Source organism: Coturnix japonica, chromosome 1 (genome assembly GCF_054131305.1).
Source record: "Coturnix japonica strain WE chromosome 1, WE-NBRP24, whole genome shotgun sequence".
Lineage (NCBI taxonomy): Eukaryota > Metazoa > Chordata > Aves > Galliformes > Phasianidae > Coturnix > Coturnix japonica.
The window spans coordinates 42,481,159-42,498,603 of NC_140663.1; the positions used below are offsets into that span (position 1 = coordinate 42,481,159).

The 17,445-nt window shown below is 34.6% G+C and overlaps 1 protein-coding gene across 12 annotated transcripts in view; it reads right to left on the reverse strand.

Annotated features, from left to right (window-relative positions):
* Positions 1-17,445, reverse strand: part of ANKS1B (ankyrin repeat and sterile alpha motif domain containing 1B) — a 393,118-nt gene that overhangs the window by 198,303 nt on the left and 177,370 nt on the right. For all 12 annotated transcript variants that reach the window (XR_014934338.1, XR_014934339.1, XM_085515441.1 and 9 more), the window contains exons 13-14: positions 12,079-12,662; positions 10,679-10,751 (exon numbers count right to left, since the gene is read on the reverse strand). Coding sequence is in view for 10 of the 12 variants with exons in the window: in XM_085515441.1 (XP_085371567.1) it covers positions 10,679-10,751; positions 12,079-12,662 (657 nt within the window). In the remaining 2 variants the exon portion in view is untranslated. The remainder of the gene's footprint in view (positions 1-10,678; positions 10,752-12,078; positions 12,663-17,445) is intronic.

Here is a 17,445-nt window from a genome sequence, read left to right on the forward strand (position 1 = left end):
CTTAATTAGTTCATTTTCTTAAATTAATTATTTTTCTGTAGATGGAACTAAATCTAGAAACAATTCTGCACTGTAAAATCTATAATAAGCCAAAGATTTTTAACTAGCATGTGATGTTCTTGTGATTACTAGAAATGAGAGTTTCCAAGGATTCATGTCTATTTAAATCTGAAGACTACAAGATTAAGAAGGAAAGATGAGTGAATCAACCAAATTTTCAGGATGCTGTTATTAATTCAGTTTTAGCAGACTGAGATCTTTATATACCTTATGAAAAATAAACTCCCTCATGGACTTATTGGCCAGAAAATAATCAACCCTCATATATTTGGTGGTCAAGTACAAAAGTAATGTTAAGTTTGTCTGAGATAACCAACCAACTAAGATATTCAACAAAATTTTAGAGAATTAGAGAATCTTGGTAATCACTTTATGATTTTCATAAAGTCTATTTTAGAATTTTGGAATATTCTGCTCTCTTTAGAGTACTGCCTGGCCACAGACTGTGAAAGCCTCATTTTTCAACAGATGCTTTTAACTCCACAGAGGTGCTAATTCCTATTTTGCATACATTTTGTCGCTGACACTAGAATTGATTTTAAGAACTAAATGCTTTTCAATTCAGTGACATTGGATGAATTCAAAATTAATATACATGGCTGTAAATGATTACGCAGTTGCAAGGTCCAGATTAAACTGCAAGAAGAAAGCTGAACATAAAAATATCAATTAATCTGATCATTTTCTTTTCATATAATTTATCATAGCTTGAAATAAATGTCTCTTGTCCTCTGGAATTACAGTGTGATACTTATGAGAGCATTATAAAATGAGAGCACCATTAGCTTGTCACTTTTTAAGCACACCAGCAAATATTCTGACATTAATTTCAAGCTTAAAGAGGGCAGATTTAGGTTAGATATAAGGAAAAAGTCTTCTACAATGAGGGTGGTGAGGCACTGAAACAGGTTGCCTAGTGATGTGGTTGATGTTTTGTCCCTGTAGACTTTCAAGGCCAGGCTGGATAAGGCCCTGGATAACCTGATCTAGCTGTGGCATTCCTGTTCACTGTGGGGGAGTTGGACTAGATGATCTTTAAGGGTTCCTTCCAACTTTAAGGATTCTATCATTCTATTTTGTAAAATCCAGACAAACTACCCTTGTGGAAACCACACAGATTCTGAATACTCCCTGTGAAGTGAAATGGTTCAGAGAAGAAAATGGCATGGCCTCATTTCTACTGGAAATAACCTACAAAATGTTTTAAGCCATTGTTTCATTGTTTCATGTTCTGAAGTCTCCAAACAATCTCCTATATGGATGGACATAGCTCTGCAGTGTTTAGCCCAATGGTATAAAAAAAGATACAATTCCTATAACTCAGTGAGGTAGATCTGACAGTGAGTAGACTGGAGTGCTAACATCACGATTTTCAGAAAGGTTTTCAAATGGACTTAAAGGGTAGGGTCCCATTTGCTATAACTAGAATCCTGGTGGTTATGTGAGAAATACTATTTTGGAAGATGCTTTCACAGCATTAACTTAATTACATTTCAGTTTGGTTTTGTTCTCATCATTGTGATTTTGTAAAGCAAGGTTATAGAAAAATAGGCAAATACATTCAAACTTTTAAAAGCGTGAATAACTTTTATGTATTTCTGAATAGTGTATTTCTGAATAGTACTGTTGTTTCCAAACATGCTTAAACATCACACCACTTCTCAAGCAGTTCTAATGTAGTCTATCTAAATTTTGCATGAGACACTCTGATGATCACAAATAAACAAAACAAAACAAACAAACAAACAAACAAAAAGTCAAGAATTAGGCTTTATATTTATTCACTCATAAACATCATTAATCTTTATATACTATTGTTCTATTTTCTTAAGCTTCCTTGTTTGTTATTAATTGCCTCTATGCTTTCTAAAAGATATATTCCAGAAATGATTTTTTAATTATTATTATTTTTTCCTAATCTGTGAATATAATTATTGAATTGCTTTGCAAGCAGTTTTGGAAAAAGTCTAACAGAAGACACAAAAAGTGTGGACACACAGAAAAGGTACTTGTTGGTAGATACTTGTAGTGAGAGTGAAAGTGCATAAAGAAAGTTAATTGGAATTGCAGCCTATGCAGTTACAAAAATCCTGATTACTTACATTTTTACTGCCCTTTTAATTTAGTCTATGCTTTCATTTTTAGTAGGATGCTGCAAAACCGGCTCTGATTAATTTGTTTAAGAGTGTGTAGCTAAAAACTACATTTACTATACTACAAGTTAAAACTGTCAATGAGTAACCAAAAACGAAATAAATGCTTGCTGTTTTTTACATCCAACTCCCATTGCATTTATTATAAAACATAGCTGAAAGTTCTACAATTATCCTGCAGTTTGCCTAGTCATCTGTAAGGTTTATTTTGATATTCAATGGATCATTAAAACAGATGCATCTTTATCTTTTGTTAGGCTTTTACAATGCAGTAGTCAACAGAACACTAATCCCATTATTTATGATTTCTTCTGGAGAATTTATGCGATCTTTGGGTAAGTTCAGTGGCATGCAATTCATTACGACTATCATGTTCTCAGTAAATAAATGTCAAAGATACTTCTAGATAATTTACAGTTTTATGATTTCTGTTCTCCACTATTTGTAACCTAGTCAATCACATGAACCTCAATTACCATTGAGATCATTTGAAATGCAGAGATCTGTGAAAGAAATATGAAGACAGGTATGAATGATGCATGAAGAGAAACACATGTGTGAAAGCACCAGAAGAAATAGTGGTAGAAAGGGTTGTGAACATGGTCTGCATTGATAACCAAGCACATAACTGACAGCAGTAAAACACTAAGAATCATATTTTTATCAAGACAAAAGGAATGCACTCTAATAAACAAGAGCATGGACAATTTGTTTGCAGAAGACCCTACAGACTACACAGGAAGACAGCAACAACATAATAGAACATCACATCTTATTTGTCTCCTTGCTATTTCAAAAGAAAGATAACCTCTAGTCCTAGTCCAAGACAACAAAGCAAAAACAATGAGCACCACTGAAGTAAGAAAAATTCTGAATCAAATAATCACACCATAGCAACTGTTGATTCCTAAAGATTGATTCCCCCCTCCCCCCCCCAAAAAAAAAACAAAAAAAAACAAAAAAACCCACAAAAAACCCACAACTGCTAATCAAAAGCAACCCAACAGATGTGATAAGGATACAATAATGAGCATCTTTTGTCTTCTGTGTGGGGTCCAAGTGACCATGGACCCAATTTGGATGGACACACACACAAACACCATTAGTAAGAGAATGTGAGTGCCTGAAAATGGTTTTGTCTAAAATAAACATCACCTCCCCCTTCCATAACATCTCATATTGACTTTAGTTGCTTGAATTCCTGCCAGTGATTCTGCTGTTTTGATTTAAAACCCACTGTTCACTTTGGAGTTGGAAGTGCAGAGTCAGACTCAAAAATAGGAGCTTATTCCCTACAGCAAAGTCCTATAAATGATGATAAAGAGTTCACAGGCTTGCAGTTCAGAAATTTCAAACTGTATACGCATTTGCTATTGAAGCATCAAACAGCACTGGGAGGAGAGACCAGTTGCTGAAGCTCTCTTTTCTCTCAGTTAAAAAGTCAGGATCCCTCTGGATATTTTTTTCCCTCTTTATGATGCTAGAGATATTTTGATCTTTTTGCACAACATATCAGTTTCAATGACAAGGTGGGAGTTGGGAGGGAAGTGATGTTATCCTTATTTTAGTTTAGTTATGGTTGGCTATTGCAAATGCAAAGTTGTGGGTTTAAAACAATAAGCTTAAGAGGGCTCCCACTTTGTGAGAGGGTGCATGGCTCATTTTATTAAAATTCACAAACTGAGCCCACTTTATCAGAGCACTTAGTTTGACCACATAAAGATTTAAAACAGAGAACTAGACGAAATATACACTAAATTACAAATGAAGTACATACTTTCTAATATATAACTTACTGCTGTGAAAACTGCCTTATGCCAATATGCCTACACATATCTAATTAAAATTCTGCCTTAATTAAGTACTTATATTTTATCTCTTTTCTGCCCTTGAGGAGGGAGGATATTAACAGCTTTGGAGGAAGACCACTTTGCCAAAACTGCAACCATATGGCAGCAAGCCTAACAAGTCTTCATTTGTTAAAATAAAGTTGAACTTCTTTGGAGTGAAACATTAGCTTTTGTAGGCAGAGCACTACTAGGTAAGATGAAGGTTTCATGTCGGAACAGTGGCAGTGAAACAGATGGGAGAAACAGGGGAAGCTGAGTATGTAGCTTTTGGCAGGCAAAGATCTGTGCAATTTCTATTACATGTTACAGTTGTACAGGGCATAATGTGAACTCATTCCTCTCACTCAGCTTTTCTGGCTGTGGTACTACCTGAACCCTTCTTTTCCTTTTCTAGTGAAGTTATATCTGTTTTACTTTCACAACCTTAATTCTCAAACTAACATTTCTCAGAAACCTGAAGTGGAAAATTTCTTGTAATTTTCTCTATATTGAGAATGAGAATTCATTGCTAGTAACTTTGGTCATATCAGTAGACAAGATGAAACAAACACGGAAAAAACTTTTCTGTGATTAATGCTTATAACTTGCATCTCTGTAAAAAATGATCAAAGAAATTATACCACAAAATGCTTCCTAGTACAGTTTTTCATGTACTTCAGCATTAATCTTTGAAAGGCATTCATTCGGGTAGTCTCAGTGGTACATCCATATGTTTCTTGAATACCTCCAAGATATTCAATACTTCGTCACCTTGCTAATCAGCCTGTTCCAATATATCACCACTCTTTCTATGAAGAAATGGTTCCTAACATCCAACCTGAACCTCCTCTGATAGAACTTGAGGCCATTAATTCTCACCCTATTGCTGTTACCTGTGAGAAGAATTTGACTCCTGTCTCACAACAACCGCCTTTCAGGTTGTTGTAGAGAGCGATAAGGTCACCTCTGAGCCGTCACTTCTTCAGACTGAATTCTAGTTCCCTCCGCCTGTCCTTATCAGACTTGTGCCTCAGACCCTTTGCCAGCTTTATTTTGATTCTTTGATCATCTTTTTGGGCTTCCATGTCTTTCTTATAGTGAGAGGCCCATAACTAACATAACACAGTTCTCTAGATACAACAAGGGCACTCAGGGACAGGGATGTGTTCAACTAAGCAGAGAAAACTTGACTAGAGTGCACTTGCATTGTATCTATGGACAGTATCCAAATGATTAATCACTAACAGAATTATGAGATTGTAAATCAGCCTCCATGTACTAGAACATGCCAGCTCAGTCCTAAGCTCATTGTAAACTGACTTGATAAGGAATTATTTTTCATAATTATTTTCCTTGTCTTTATTTTAATTACTCTGTTTTGAAACAATTTTTACTTTAATCATGATGATGCGATAGGCATTACCCATGCTGAAAAGTTATCTCCAAAGTAGAAAAATCCTTGATCATTCCCTTTCTAATGACTTGCAGAATAACCTCTGAATCACATACATCTGAACAGCTACTGGGCTCCAACTAACAGAAATACTGCTTAGCATGCCTTGAAAGAGATTTTTATTCTAGAAAAATATGTTTATAATTAGGCAAAGAAAATCAGAAATTGAAGTGTTTCTTCTTTTTACCAGAGAAGTGCAGATGGCTGATATTTAAAGATATTAGCTTTTCTAAATCCCTTGCAAAATATATATCACTAATCAGTAGAAGTATCTATTATGCTGGGAAAAAAAAAAAAAAGAAAAGAAAAAGGACAGCTGTTCAATTTACTAAACTCCACCTTCTGGATGAGTTCAATCTAAATCATATTATCAAAGTAGATTGATTACAGAAAGGGCTGAAAGCACATGAAACCCAACCCATTCAACTGACTATAGATAAGGTTAGTTTTACCTCAACTGATTTTTTAATATGTGGCAAATATCCATAAATCTTTAAGAATATGCTGAATGTATCAGAGGTCACAATCTGCCTAATAATAGCTTTGAATGCTTCATTATATTTGTCCTTAAAATTTTGTCCTGGAGAGAAGATATGGAGATTAATCTCAGCTAGTTTTAGATATCTACATTCAAGGAAGTTCTCTAGGCTCCCTTGATTGATACTTTTGATGCCATCTGCTGTGCTTCAGACATTTTGATGATGAATGGTACTGTGAAAGTGCCTGCTTATCTAGTTGCATACAACTAGCTTGGATGTCTTTAATGCAGACTGCATAATAGAAGTCTAAATTTTGACATTAAAGTTGAGATTTATCAACCTAACCTACCCTTATTTTCATCAAGCCATTGTTACTTAATTTGCTCAAAATAAAAATATATGAGATGTTGTCAAAGGTTTAGCTGAAATCAGAATTCTTGGCATCTGTTGATCTTTCCTTACCTATAAAAGCTGATATGTGCTAATTGCAGCGCATTAGACTGCCTTAGTAATTTTACTCTTGACAAATCAATGTTGTCTGTTACTTATGTGCTATTTTCTATATTAAGTTTCTCATTTATTCTGCAACTCTTTTATGAATTGAAAATAATCCCTCACATTCTCCTTCCTCACCCCTTTTAAATATAAGCTCTACATTATCCTCCTTTAGTCTGTTGGTAACTCAAGCATCCTCCAAATATTCTCAAAAAAACCCACTGTGAGTCTAAGCTTATTTCAGACAGTTATGAAACACAAAATCGAATTAATCAAATCAATTATAACATATCTAAGCTAAAAAAACCTGCTTTTTCTTTATCTACCATTGAGGTTGTAGCCTTAGGATTACCTGTGCATGTCATATGCTCACTAATGATATTTTTGGGTAGTCTGTGATAAAAGGTTATTGTACATTTTTGCTTTCTCTGTACCTACTATGAGCAGATTTCCCCTTCTTACAGTACCTCTCTAAGGTGCCAAAGATTTTTTTGTTCTTCTTCTCCTTATTAACATACCAATGTAATTATATTAAATTTTTATTTATATTGCTAGTTGAATCTCACTGAGTGCTTTGGCACTTCTGGCTTGTCTATACATGCTTGCTTTATTCTTCTGTCTAGAAGAAAGAGAAATTTTCCTCATTATTTCTAAGCCGAAAGAAGATATGACAATTTATGCAAGCCAGTTTACTTACTTTTTTTTTTTTTTCCAACTAGTGAAGCAACATAATTATGCCTTTAGTAGCGTTCTGCTGAACAACTCAAAAATTTCACAGAATCAAAGAATGGGTTGGGTTAACTTAAAGATGATCTACTTCCAACCTCTGGGTCATGGGCAGGGACATCTTCCATTAGACCACAGTCTTCCAATCAGGCCTTGAATACTTCCATTGAAATCTGCATCTTAGAAATTTTTATAAATAAATTCCCTATACTTACTGAGATCTTCCTCCTTGAGACTTGTTTTCCTTGATAGCCTCCCTTTAGAACAACTGCCACAATAACCAAATCTCTAGTGATTTTCAAGTCCTATGATTTTGGATTTGTACCAAGAACAACCATATTCTTCTTTGCTTTCAGGGATACCAACTGATATACAATAGCTCTAACTAACAGCATGTTCAAGATCTTAAGGCACGCATTGAATTTTTAAAATAATGTCAACACTTCCTCTCTAAATGTGTTAGACAAGAAAAGTGTAGCTTCCCAAAAACAATGCTCATTAATTTAGCTGGTTTCAGATACACATGAACAGAAATTTTCTTCACTTGTACAGTGTGAATATTAAATAATTCATTTTCAATGTTTAATCTCCATTGGTTAATTTATATGTATATCTACATAGAAAAATACAGCTAACAAAACTGATATATTTATATGTAAGCAGATGAAGTATTTCAGATTAATATCTGATAATCCTTAGTTTTCCTTCCAAGTTATAGGACACATAATCTGAAATATTAGCACAGGTCTAGGAAGAGAAGAGTCAGATGTCAAGTTTTGAGATGGAGTTTATGTCCTTAGTGCTACAGCACTTCTGCAGATAGAACTAAAAATGCACTAGGATTCAGACAACATCATAGAATTAGGCAAGAACTCTAAGGAATATACAACAGAAAGAAAATATAACTGAAAGAGATGTCTTCAGTAGAGTCTGTGTGTCGATTATTTACTTATTATTATTTTATTTATTTTGGTTTGTTTCACAATAACCTATTTTATTTATTTTTGTTTGATTCATAACACATATAACTTGATTCCATTATTAAGAGCAAAATCAGATCATAATTCTAAACAAGCTGAAGATCAACAGGAGATAACAGAAAGGAAAAAAATGTTGGTTTGCAGGCAGCTACACACCAAACAGGAAAGCTACAAGTCAAGAGTCCCTCCTGGGGAAAGAAACAAAAAGACCTCCTGCCAGTAGAAAGATCTGAAGAACAAAATGCCATATTTCAGTTCCAAGAAAAATAATGCATACAGAAGAAATCACAAAATGCCTGATGTCAAGTTTTGCAGTAGGACTTTATTTATTCATTTATTTATTTATTGCAAGAAAAAAAATGGTGGCTAGTCAAAGGAAGGAACATAATAGTGCTTGCATATCCCTACGTTACGCAAAGCTGTGAACTTACATGTTTGTTTTCAAGCACAGCTCTTACTTGTTGTACAGTTTCTTAATAGAGGCCTGATTTTGAGTGTATTACCTGTGTATTAACAGGATAAAAAATAATAAGCAGCAAATTCTGAGTTTCTTATAATATCTTCAGAAGCTACTATCTCCAAACATAAAGCCAGGAAATGAATAATTCTCCCTACTAACACTACAAGTTTCAGAAAGGAAAAACAGTCTTCCAGGACAATATACCTAGCAGTTTTCATTTTAATGCTTCCTTACTTTTTCAACAAAACAAAATCTGCATTTGCAATCATATTTGTATTCAAATCAGTTAGTTACTCATTTTCCTAGATTCTCTTCTCACTGTCCAGAAAACATTAAAATAACTGTCAACATTGCTTAATTGATGACAATTTTATCTAGTACAGATATGATGCTTTGTGTAATGGATTGTTGTTAAAGTATTTTTTTTTAATCTTAAGTAATGTGTATGTAGACCTCCAACTGACACACAAACCTATGGAATGGCACAGAATTGCTAGCAGAAACATCCCAGTACAAGTGAGTTAACATTACTGTGCCTCAGGAATGTGCTGGTACAGGTGAGTTAACATAACCATGCCTCCAGACCAAATTATTCAGTCATGCCTGTCAGTTTTCTTTCCATCAGTTAGGAAAAACATATAGTAAAATACTTCCAAAATTCTTATCAGTACAGTTGCACAGATTTATGCTGACACACCAACGAGCTATTCATAACTTAGAGTTCTTTGAATTCATCACACTAGGGAAGGTTGCAAATTTTCCCATCATTGCAAACACCAGTTGCTGGCTTGTCAGTGATATTTTTAGTACTGTGCCAAATATTTGCTCAAAACAGCATTAGATAATATAGAATCATAGAATCACCAAGGTTGGAAAACACCTCTAAGATCACCCAGTCCAACCATCCACCTATCACCAATATCTCCCACTAAACCATATCCCTCATTACAGCATCTTAACGCCTCTTGAGCATCTCCAGAGATGCTTACTCCACCACCTCCCTGGGCATCCTGTTCCAGCACCTGACCACTCTCTCTGAAAGGAATTTTTCCTAACATCCAACTTGTATCTCCCCTGGCACAACTTAAGGCCATTCCCTCTAGTCCTATTGCTAGTTACATGGGAGAAGAAGGCAACCCACATCTCACCACAGCCTCCCTTCAGGTAGCTGTAGAGAGTGATAAGGTTACCTGAGCCTCCTCTTCTCCAGACTGAACAATCCATTCCCTCAGCCTCTCCCCATAAAACTTGTGCTCTAGACCCCTCACCAGCTTCATTGCCCTTCTCTGAACATTCACCGGGGCCTCCATGTCTTGTAGCGAGTGCCCAAAACTGAATACAGTACTCAAGGTGGAGCCTCACAAGGGCTGAGTACAGAGAATTATCAGTTCCATGTTTTTCTGCTGGCAGCACTATTTTTGATACAAGCCAGGATGCCATTGGCCTTCTTGGCTACCTGGGCACACTGCTGACTCATGTTCAGCCAAGTGTCAACCAATACCACCATGTCGTTTCTTCTACACAGTCTTCCAGCCATTCTGCCCTAAGCCTGCAACGTTTCCTGGGGTTCTTGTGGCAAAAGTGCAGGACATAGCACTTGGTCTTCTTGAACTGCATTCTATTAAGCCCATCTATCCAGCCTATCCAGCTTTAAAAATGGACAGCAGCTATTTGACTACACATACACTGAGTATCTTATCATAAATAAATAAATATATATATAAATTAAAAAAAAAAATTCAGCCGCGAAAAATTAAAAATATCCCTCTAGTTGAAGGGCTTCATAGGGCTTCATTATGAAGAAGCATTTTTCTGGTAAGATTTCAAAACAACGTTAATGATTCCAATATGCTATTTAAAGTAACAGCTCCAGGATACTGGTCCTAATGCATCTCTAAAAGTAAACAACATTGATTCTGTTCACAGTTATTCAAATACTCTCAAATGATTTCAACACAGTAGGTTACTTAGCAATATCTTATCTGTGGTTTCCCTACAGACAACTAAGTTATAATTAAACAAGAGTTAGTTGTTTTTCCTTACTTGCTGTGTGATCATTCATCTCTCCGAGTCCAGTATTAATTCCAGCATCTATGGAACTCATGATTTTATCAATCTACAACAGAGCAAACAGTGAAAACAATTGCTGAGTGCCATCTTCATTATTTTTAGTTTTTCATGTGTGAAATTCTGGCATTATTACTCTCATTAACTAAACAGTATAAGCAAGATTGAACAAGGCAAAAATCAAATGTTGACAATTAACTTCTCCACTTTGATTTTTATTTTGAAACATTTCTGAACACATTGAAAGCTAAAGCGTGACACTGATGAAACTATTGTTTCTTTACCTACAGTTCCTGTCCTACTAATAATTAGGGTCATCTCAGTTTTTGAAACTGCTTTGTCATATTTCTGTGCATGGATACAAAGGAGACATAGATTTTAATTGTATAGGCTTAATTTATTCGATGGTTGATGTTATTCACTAGAAAACAACTTAGGCAGTAATATTAATGCATAAAAATATTTTTTTATGTGTTTTGGAGTACTAAATCATTCATGTTAAGATTTCCAGAAAACTTCCTAGCTCCCTTTTTTTCTGTCTGCCCCAACGCCACTGGAATAGGTATGAAATGTAGCTGTGCCCACATAAACCACTTGTGGAACCGCACTACTTTCATCCCAAAGCTTATTTGCATAATTGTAAATTACATTGTACTGACTATGTCTGAACATATACCTACTATATTGTGCATAAGTACAGAACACACAAAAAAAGTAAAATAAAATGGTACCCTGGAGATGCATACACACTCCCATGACAGTCATATTAAAGGTAAATGCTTGCTTCTCTGTAATAGCAGTAAACATACAAACTCTCCCCATTCTTAATTTACTTCAGTAAGATGGGAGCTTTCATGTCTGTGACGAATTGCATATACTTTTTGAAACTCAGCACAGTAGAAAGAAAAAAAGTTAGGAGAAAACTATATAAAATTTCCTTTAAATCAAGCTGCAAAAATTAAAACAAAGTCTTTTGTATGAGCAAGTGTGTGTTTCACACATTCAAAGGAGTGGTGGTGGGAAATATTTAGTGAACATGTAAATAATGGTCATTGCTACAATACTTTTTCTGATTTTATTAGTGTCAGCGGTGAGGGCTTTGGTAGAAAATAAATTCGGTGTCACAACAAATTATAGCATTACTTCTAGTTGACTTCATTCACTATGGAAACAATAGACATCATTAAAAATACAGCATTTTGAATAAAAATGCATGGCATTTTGTGCCAGCTGTTGAACTACCTTGCATTACACTATGATATATTCTCGGGATTTAAAATTTGGAAGATCTACTTGTTGTTCAACCTCTTAAATGGAAAAAATAACAGTATTTTCACAACACTAAATATTTGCTTATAAAAATGGACAGAACTTACTTCTTCCCATTCTGATGTGAAGGAAGGTGTTCTCTCAGAATTTCCTTTGGAGCACTGCTGACTTGGTGTGGGTTCACTCCAGTTGCTTCTTGCTTTTTTGCCACTTGGTGGATGGGTGATAAGATTAGAATCAGATTTTGAAACATTTTTGCACAAATGCATTTCAAGCAAAGTCTTTGGTAAAGATCGTATTCTCCCAAGTGTGCACGCTCGCTCAACAAATCCTCCAGTAGTAATAACCCACTGTTCGCTTATCCTTGTTGATGTGCCAACCAGTGTATGATTTTCTAGTGGTTTAGTTTTAGAGTGAAATATGGTTCTGTTTACAACTGGCGGCTTTTTTTTCTTAACAGGAGGGTCAGTGTTGCTTTCTTTCCGTAGCTGCATCTGCTGAATTGTGCTCTTGCTCAAAATGCTTTTGTCCAGTGGACCAGTGCACGGGTTTCTTTTGCTGTACAGCTGGAGTGGGTTATCAGGTGGGTCACATGCAGGTGATGATCCATGAAGTAAACCTGCAAATTGCTCAGTGGAGTGTCCTTCAGGAAGCTCACTTTCAGTGGATTTTTCTCCCTGACAGAGACACTCTGAAATGAAAGAGAATATCTTGTAAGAAAAAAAAAAAGGGAATAGGGGGTGGAGGGTAGGGGTGATAAAATACCACAAGTAACGAAAAACTTACTTTGAAAAATCTATTTTTTATGCTTTCTGTTGTGTTTTTTTTTTAATTTTTTTTTTATTCAGAAAGAAAAGATACTTATGACAAGAGCTGATTTATTATTCTCTTAAAAAACAATTCTCTCCTTGAACTTGATAAATTTATCCTGACTTGTTGAAAGACAGCCAGAACTGCTCAGCATTACACACACATTCCAGGAAAAAGTAAATTTATAAAATAAAACAGTTAATTTTTATTCCATCAGTTTGAAGTGTCTCTTTTAATTAGTTACTGAGTTGAAATGCCTTCAAATTATACAACTTTGCATAAGGAATTAGCTAGTTCCTTCATACGTAATAAAACACATTAAAAGTCTGTATTGTTAGGAGGACTGCTAATATTGTTTTTAATAGTCATTGTTAAAGAAATAGCGAATTTACTCCATTATGCCTTTTTACAGACACTCTCTAGAGAACAGATTCTGAGTATTTTTATTTAAAAGCACTTAAAAGAATAGCTCCAGAATTACAGAAATCCTTGTAAAATAATTGCAAATCAAGATTTTTCATAAGAACAGAACCAAGTTTTATAAACAATTTAGCAGAAAAAGCGTGCACTACTGAAAAACACACTTTTTGACAGAATTCTCAGTATGCAGTTCTTTTTTTCTATCTGATTCTGTAAGGAACAGAAGAAAATTATTGAGGCCATTTTCTATGTGTGCCTTTTTCTAATTTATCATTTGAAGTGTTCTTATGGATAACATCATGCTATCCATGTGGCACTAAGTGAGCACATTCTGTTCCACATAAATGTAACCTCACTAACAGTTGCATCTTCAGAAACTACGTCATGAGACATGACACCTCATTCTTCCTAGAAGTGCCATGTAACCATATAGTAGACTCTTAACTGGAGGACTGTATGCACAGCAAGAGCCACCAGAAGGATTCAAAGATAGTATAGTCACAATTTGCAAAGAATGTGAGAAGTTTTCCATTATCTGCTAAAATATCTGCTACTAAAAACACTGCAAATTTCAATATATCATATCTAAAATAAGATAGTATTGGACATACATATGGTAGGAGAAATATTATGGTATGTACTTCAAATTACCAGTAGCTCTTCTAGTCAGTATCTTGAAAATTTAAAATTGCATGCTTATGGCATTTATTAAACTAACATTGTCAAATTCTGATCAAGATAAAGAATGTAACCTATGAAAATCTAATTTTCTCATTGAAGAATTGTGTAAAATATATATTTCAGATTCTTTGCAACTAAAAAGATGTGGGTGTAATGCTGAAAGGCTAAATATGAGATGTTACAGGGCATAAGGAATCGGTAACTCCAGAAGAAACGTTTTGGGGCTAAAGAGCATGGGAAAAGGAGGAGTTAGGACATTCTTTCTTTCATTACTGACAGTTACTGAATCCACTGCAAGTCTACAATTTAGAACTCAAACATGTCATGAAAGATATTAATGATACAATGATTTATTTTGATGTTTTTAATTTTCATGAAAAATTCAGTAGCTGAGATTCAACTTCCAATTAAGAAATCTCTTTTTATATATCTGTAAGACTAAGTATGCAAGCTTCCACCGTAGTCTCTGAGCAGTTTGATAAAGTCAGTGGGTACTAGAGAGCATGAATTGAATATTGTGGTTAAGTGAATTACTCTCTGTATTACAGAATTACACAGAATCACAGAATGGCCTGTGTTGGAAGGGAGTTCAAGTTCAGATCGTGAATCTCCAACTCCCCCACCACAAGCAGGACCACCAACCTCGACATTTATTTACTCTTACTTATTTATTTTCTCATTTATTTACTTCACATTAATTACTCTCTGCATTACTCTGTTAACTGTATTGACTAGACTACCAGTGACTACAATCAGTTACCTGCATTCATATATCTTAATAATCAACTGAATCCTAATCTACTGTTTCAGAGACATGTCTTACAGCTGTCTACTGAATTCACATAAGAAACAGGTGTGCTTTTCAAGAAATAAAGAAGGAACAGTAAATCACCTGTATGTCAAGGATTTCACGAATATGTACACAAACTTCAGTAATATCTTTTCTATATCTATACTAGTAAATAAAAAAGGCTAAATATTATTCCTAGGATCTAGAGAAATTCTTTGTTTAATGTCCAAGACAGCTGGCACATTCAGTTACTGGGAATGGTCTCCAACTTCAGTTAAAACTTGAGCTACGTCCTGGCACTGTCTAGGTGGGTACTACTTGGATAAATCTTGCCAAAATCCACATAAGAGTTTAACAGTACAGACTGTCCAATGCCAATGTCATCTCATGCCCTGATTTTGTTTACCTTACTCCTATAGACAAAAATTTTTCTAAGTAATCTCATTCTTCTGTGGTCATTAAATATATGTAGTGGCCACAATAAAGTGTATCTCACTTCATTACAATAGTGGTGCAGTGACACCATATCAAAACATTATTTTCATTTATTATGTTAGTTGAAGTGGAAGAACTTTGCAATGTACAGAAAGATCATAAACATATTGAGTGCAGCATGATCTCTAAGCACAATTGTTACTGTACTGCACACATAAGAATATGTATATTCTTGAACAGGAATATGTACCTATAACTTTCACCTTTAAAAAAACATCAGGACATCAAGATGTAAATGCAAATACTTTAAGACAGGAAAGATGGAAACATTGCCTGTGTAACATCTAGTCTTCTGTGTTAACACTGTTTTTCGCTTTCCACATAATCACCTGCAGTTAAAAAAAAACACAACAAGCAACTGCTTGTTTCACCTAGTATTTAGACTGAAGTTTGCTTAGTGGAGGAGAAGCAATTCAACATATTTTCCTTGTTCAAAAAGGGTAGACTTATTGTCTACTTACTGCGTATCATTGAAATCCTTCTTAAAATGACAAATTTGTCAGCACTTCATGAAACTTTTGTATGATGATTATCCATGTAGTTCACAAATATGAATTCACGTATCTATATAGTGAGGCCATAATGTGATAACATTTTAATTTGACAAACTGGAAATAAGGCACAACAAGATCATGCTGAAAATATCAAAAGATTTTGGGCATTTGATTTTATAATCTTTGACATTTGCTTTGTCCATGGTATTTAATTTTATAGAACACAAAATTTTCTCTGAGTTGTTATTGACATCTGTATTTCTATAAGTCAGATCCCGTACAGTCTCAAATTCAGCATTCAAAAAACATTTGCTGTTAATTTGCTGTTAATGACTACTTGGATGAAGTTTGGTTTGCCTTGATCAAAAACAGCTCCAGCAGAGATGGAATATTCTCTGTGTAGTATTCAGCTGCCACTGCTGTCATCTGTTTTCCTTGATATCTTTAATTTTTACTAAGAACTTTGATAACTGTATTACAAAGGAAGCAAAGATCTCATAGCTACACAGACTTTCTTCACCCCATGATTCTGAACTATGCAGACCAAAGCTGTATTGGGCAATAAAAAGGACTGGGGTTGTCAAGAAAATATAGCATGCAGTTATGATGAATATTAAGAAGTATTCAGCATGCCTGCAGCACCATAGTCCTAGAACAGATTATCCAGACAGGTGGTGTCTCCATCTGTGAAGGTTTTCAAAGGTTGGCTAGGAAAGATCTTGTCTGATCTGATGATCCAAACAGGGTGCTGGATTAGATGACCTTGAGAGGTCCCTTCAAAACAAGTCTGTTATCCAATTAAAACTCTAAATCTTCTGATCTTTGAATTTCTAACTTAATCCTTAAATGTCTTTTAATATAGTTTTGTAATATTCTTTTCATTTCCTATTGGAGCTGATATATAATAAAAAGAATATTGAACTGGACCATATCACTGCTCTATGCAGTGTAGTAGCATATTACTCACTGAACTGGTCTAAATCAGTCACAGAGTTAAATGTATACACATATCCCTGCAATGAACTATCATAAATTAATTTCCTAGAGTAAGGTTTTTGTTGTTGTTTTCTTGCAAATCAGTATTTATTGTTTCAGTAATTGAAGCATGAGATACTAAGAATCTTATTCAAATTACAATATCTCTAAAACTGCAACTATATGTCTTCACTGCCCATGTGAACCTCCTAACAAGATCTCAGTTCCAAGAACTTCAAAGCAACGATTTAAAAAAAAAAAACTTACATGAAATAATCTTTCTTTTCTTAGCTTTCAAAATGTGGTATTTTGTTTATTATTTCCTGTCTTTTTTTTTTTTCAAACATATCAAAATTATTCTTCTATTTTGAATACCACTGTGCATTGGAAAGATCAATTTAATAAGCTGCCAATATGGTTGGAATTAATCTTAAATCTATACATCTTAGAAATTCAGGCTGTCCATTCCTAAGCTATTCAATCTCCTAATTTTATTGTATGCTTCTGAACCTTTTCATTAGTTGCTTCATTTTTGTTTTGTTTTGTCTTTTAGAACCAACTCAAATGGTATTAGCAATGAATACTGCATGAAACCATATTACATAGGTCAGTATTCAGTGAGCAGTTTGTTGATTTTAATAGTTTTGCTTTTTCACAGTCTTTTGCATAAATGGAAGATATGAGGATACTGGGGAAGAAAACAGGCAGAGAAGGTAAAGCTCTTGAATCAAATTCTGATGGAAAGAAGTTTCCTGTTAAAAACTGTTTTACTTCCTTTTGCATCAATGTTTATTTTCATAATCTAAAAA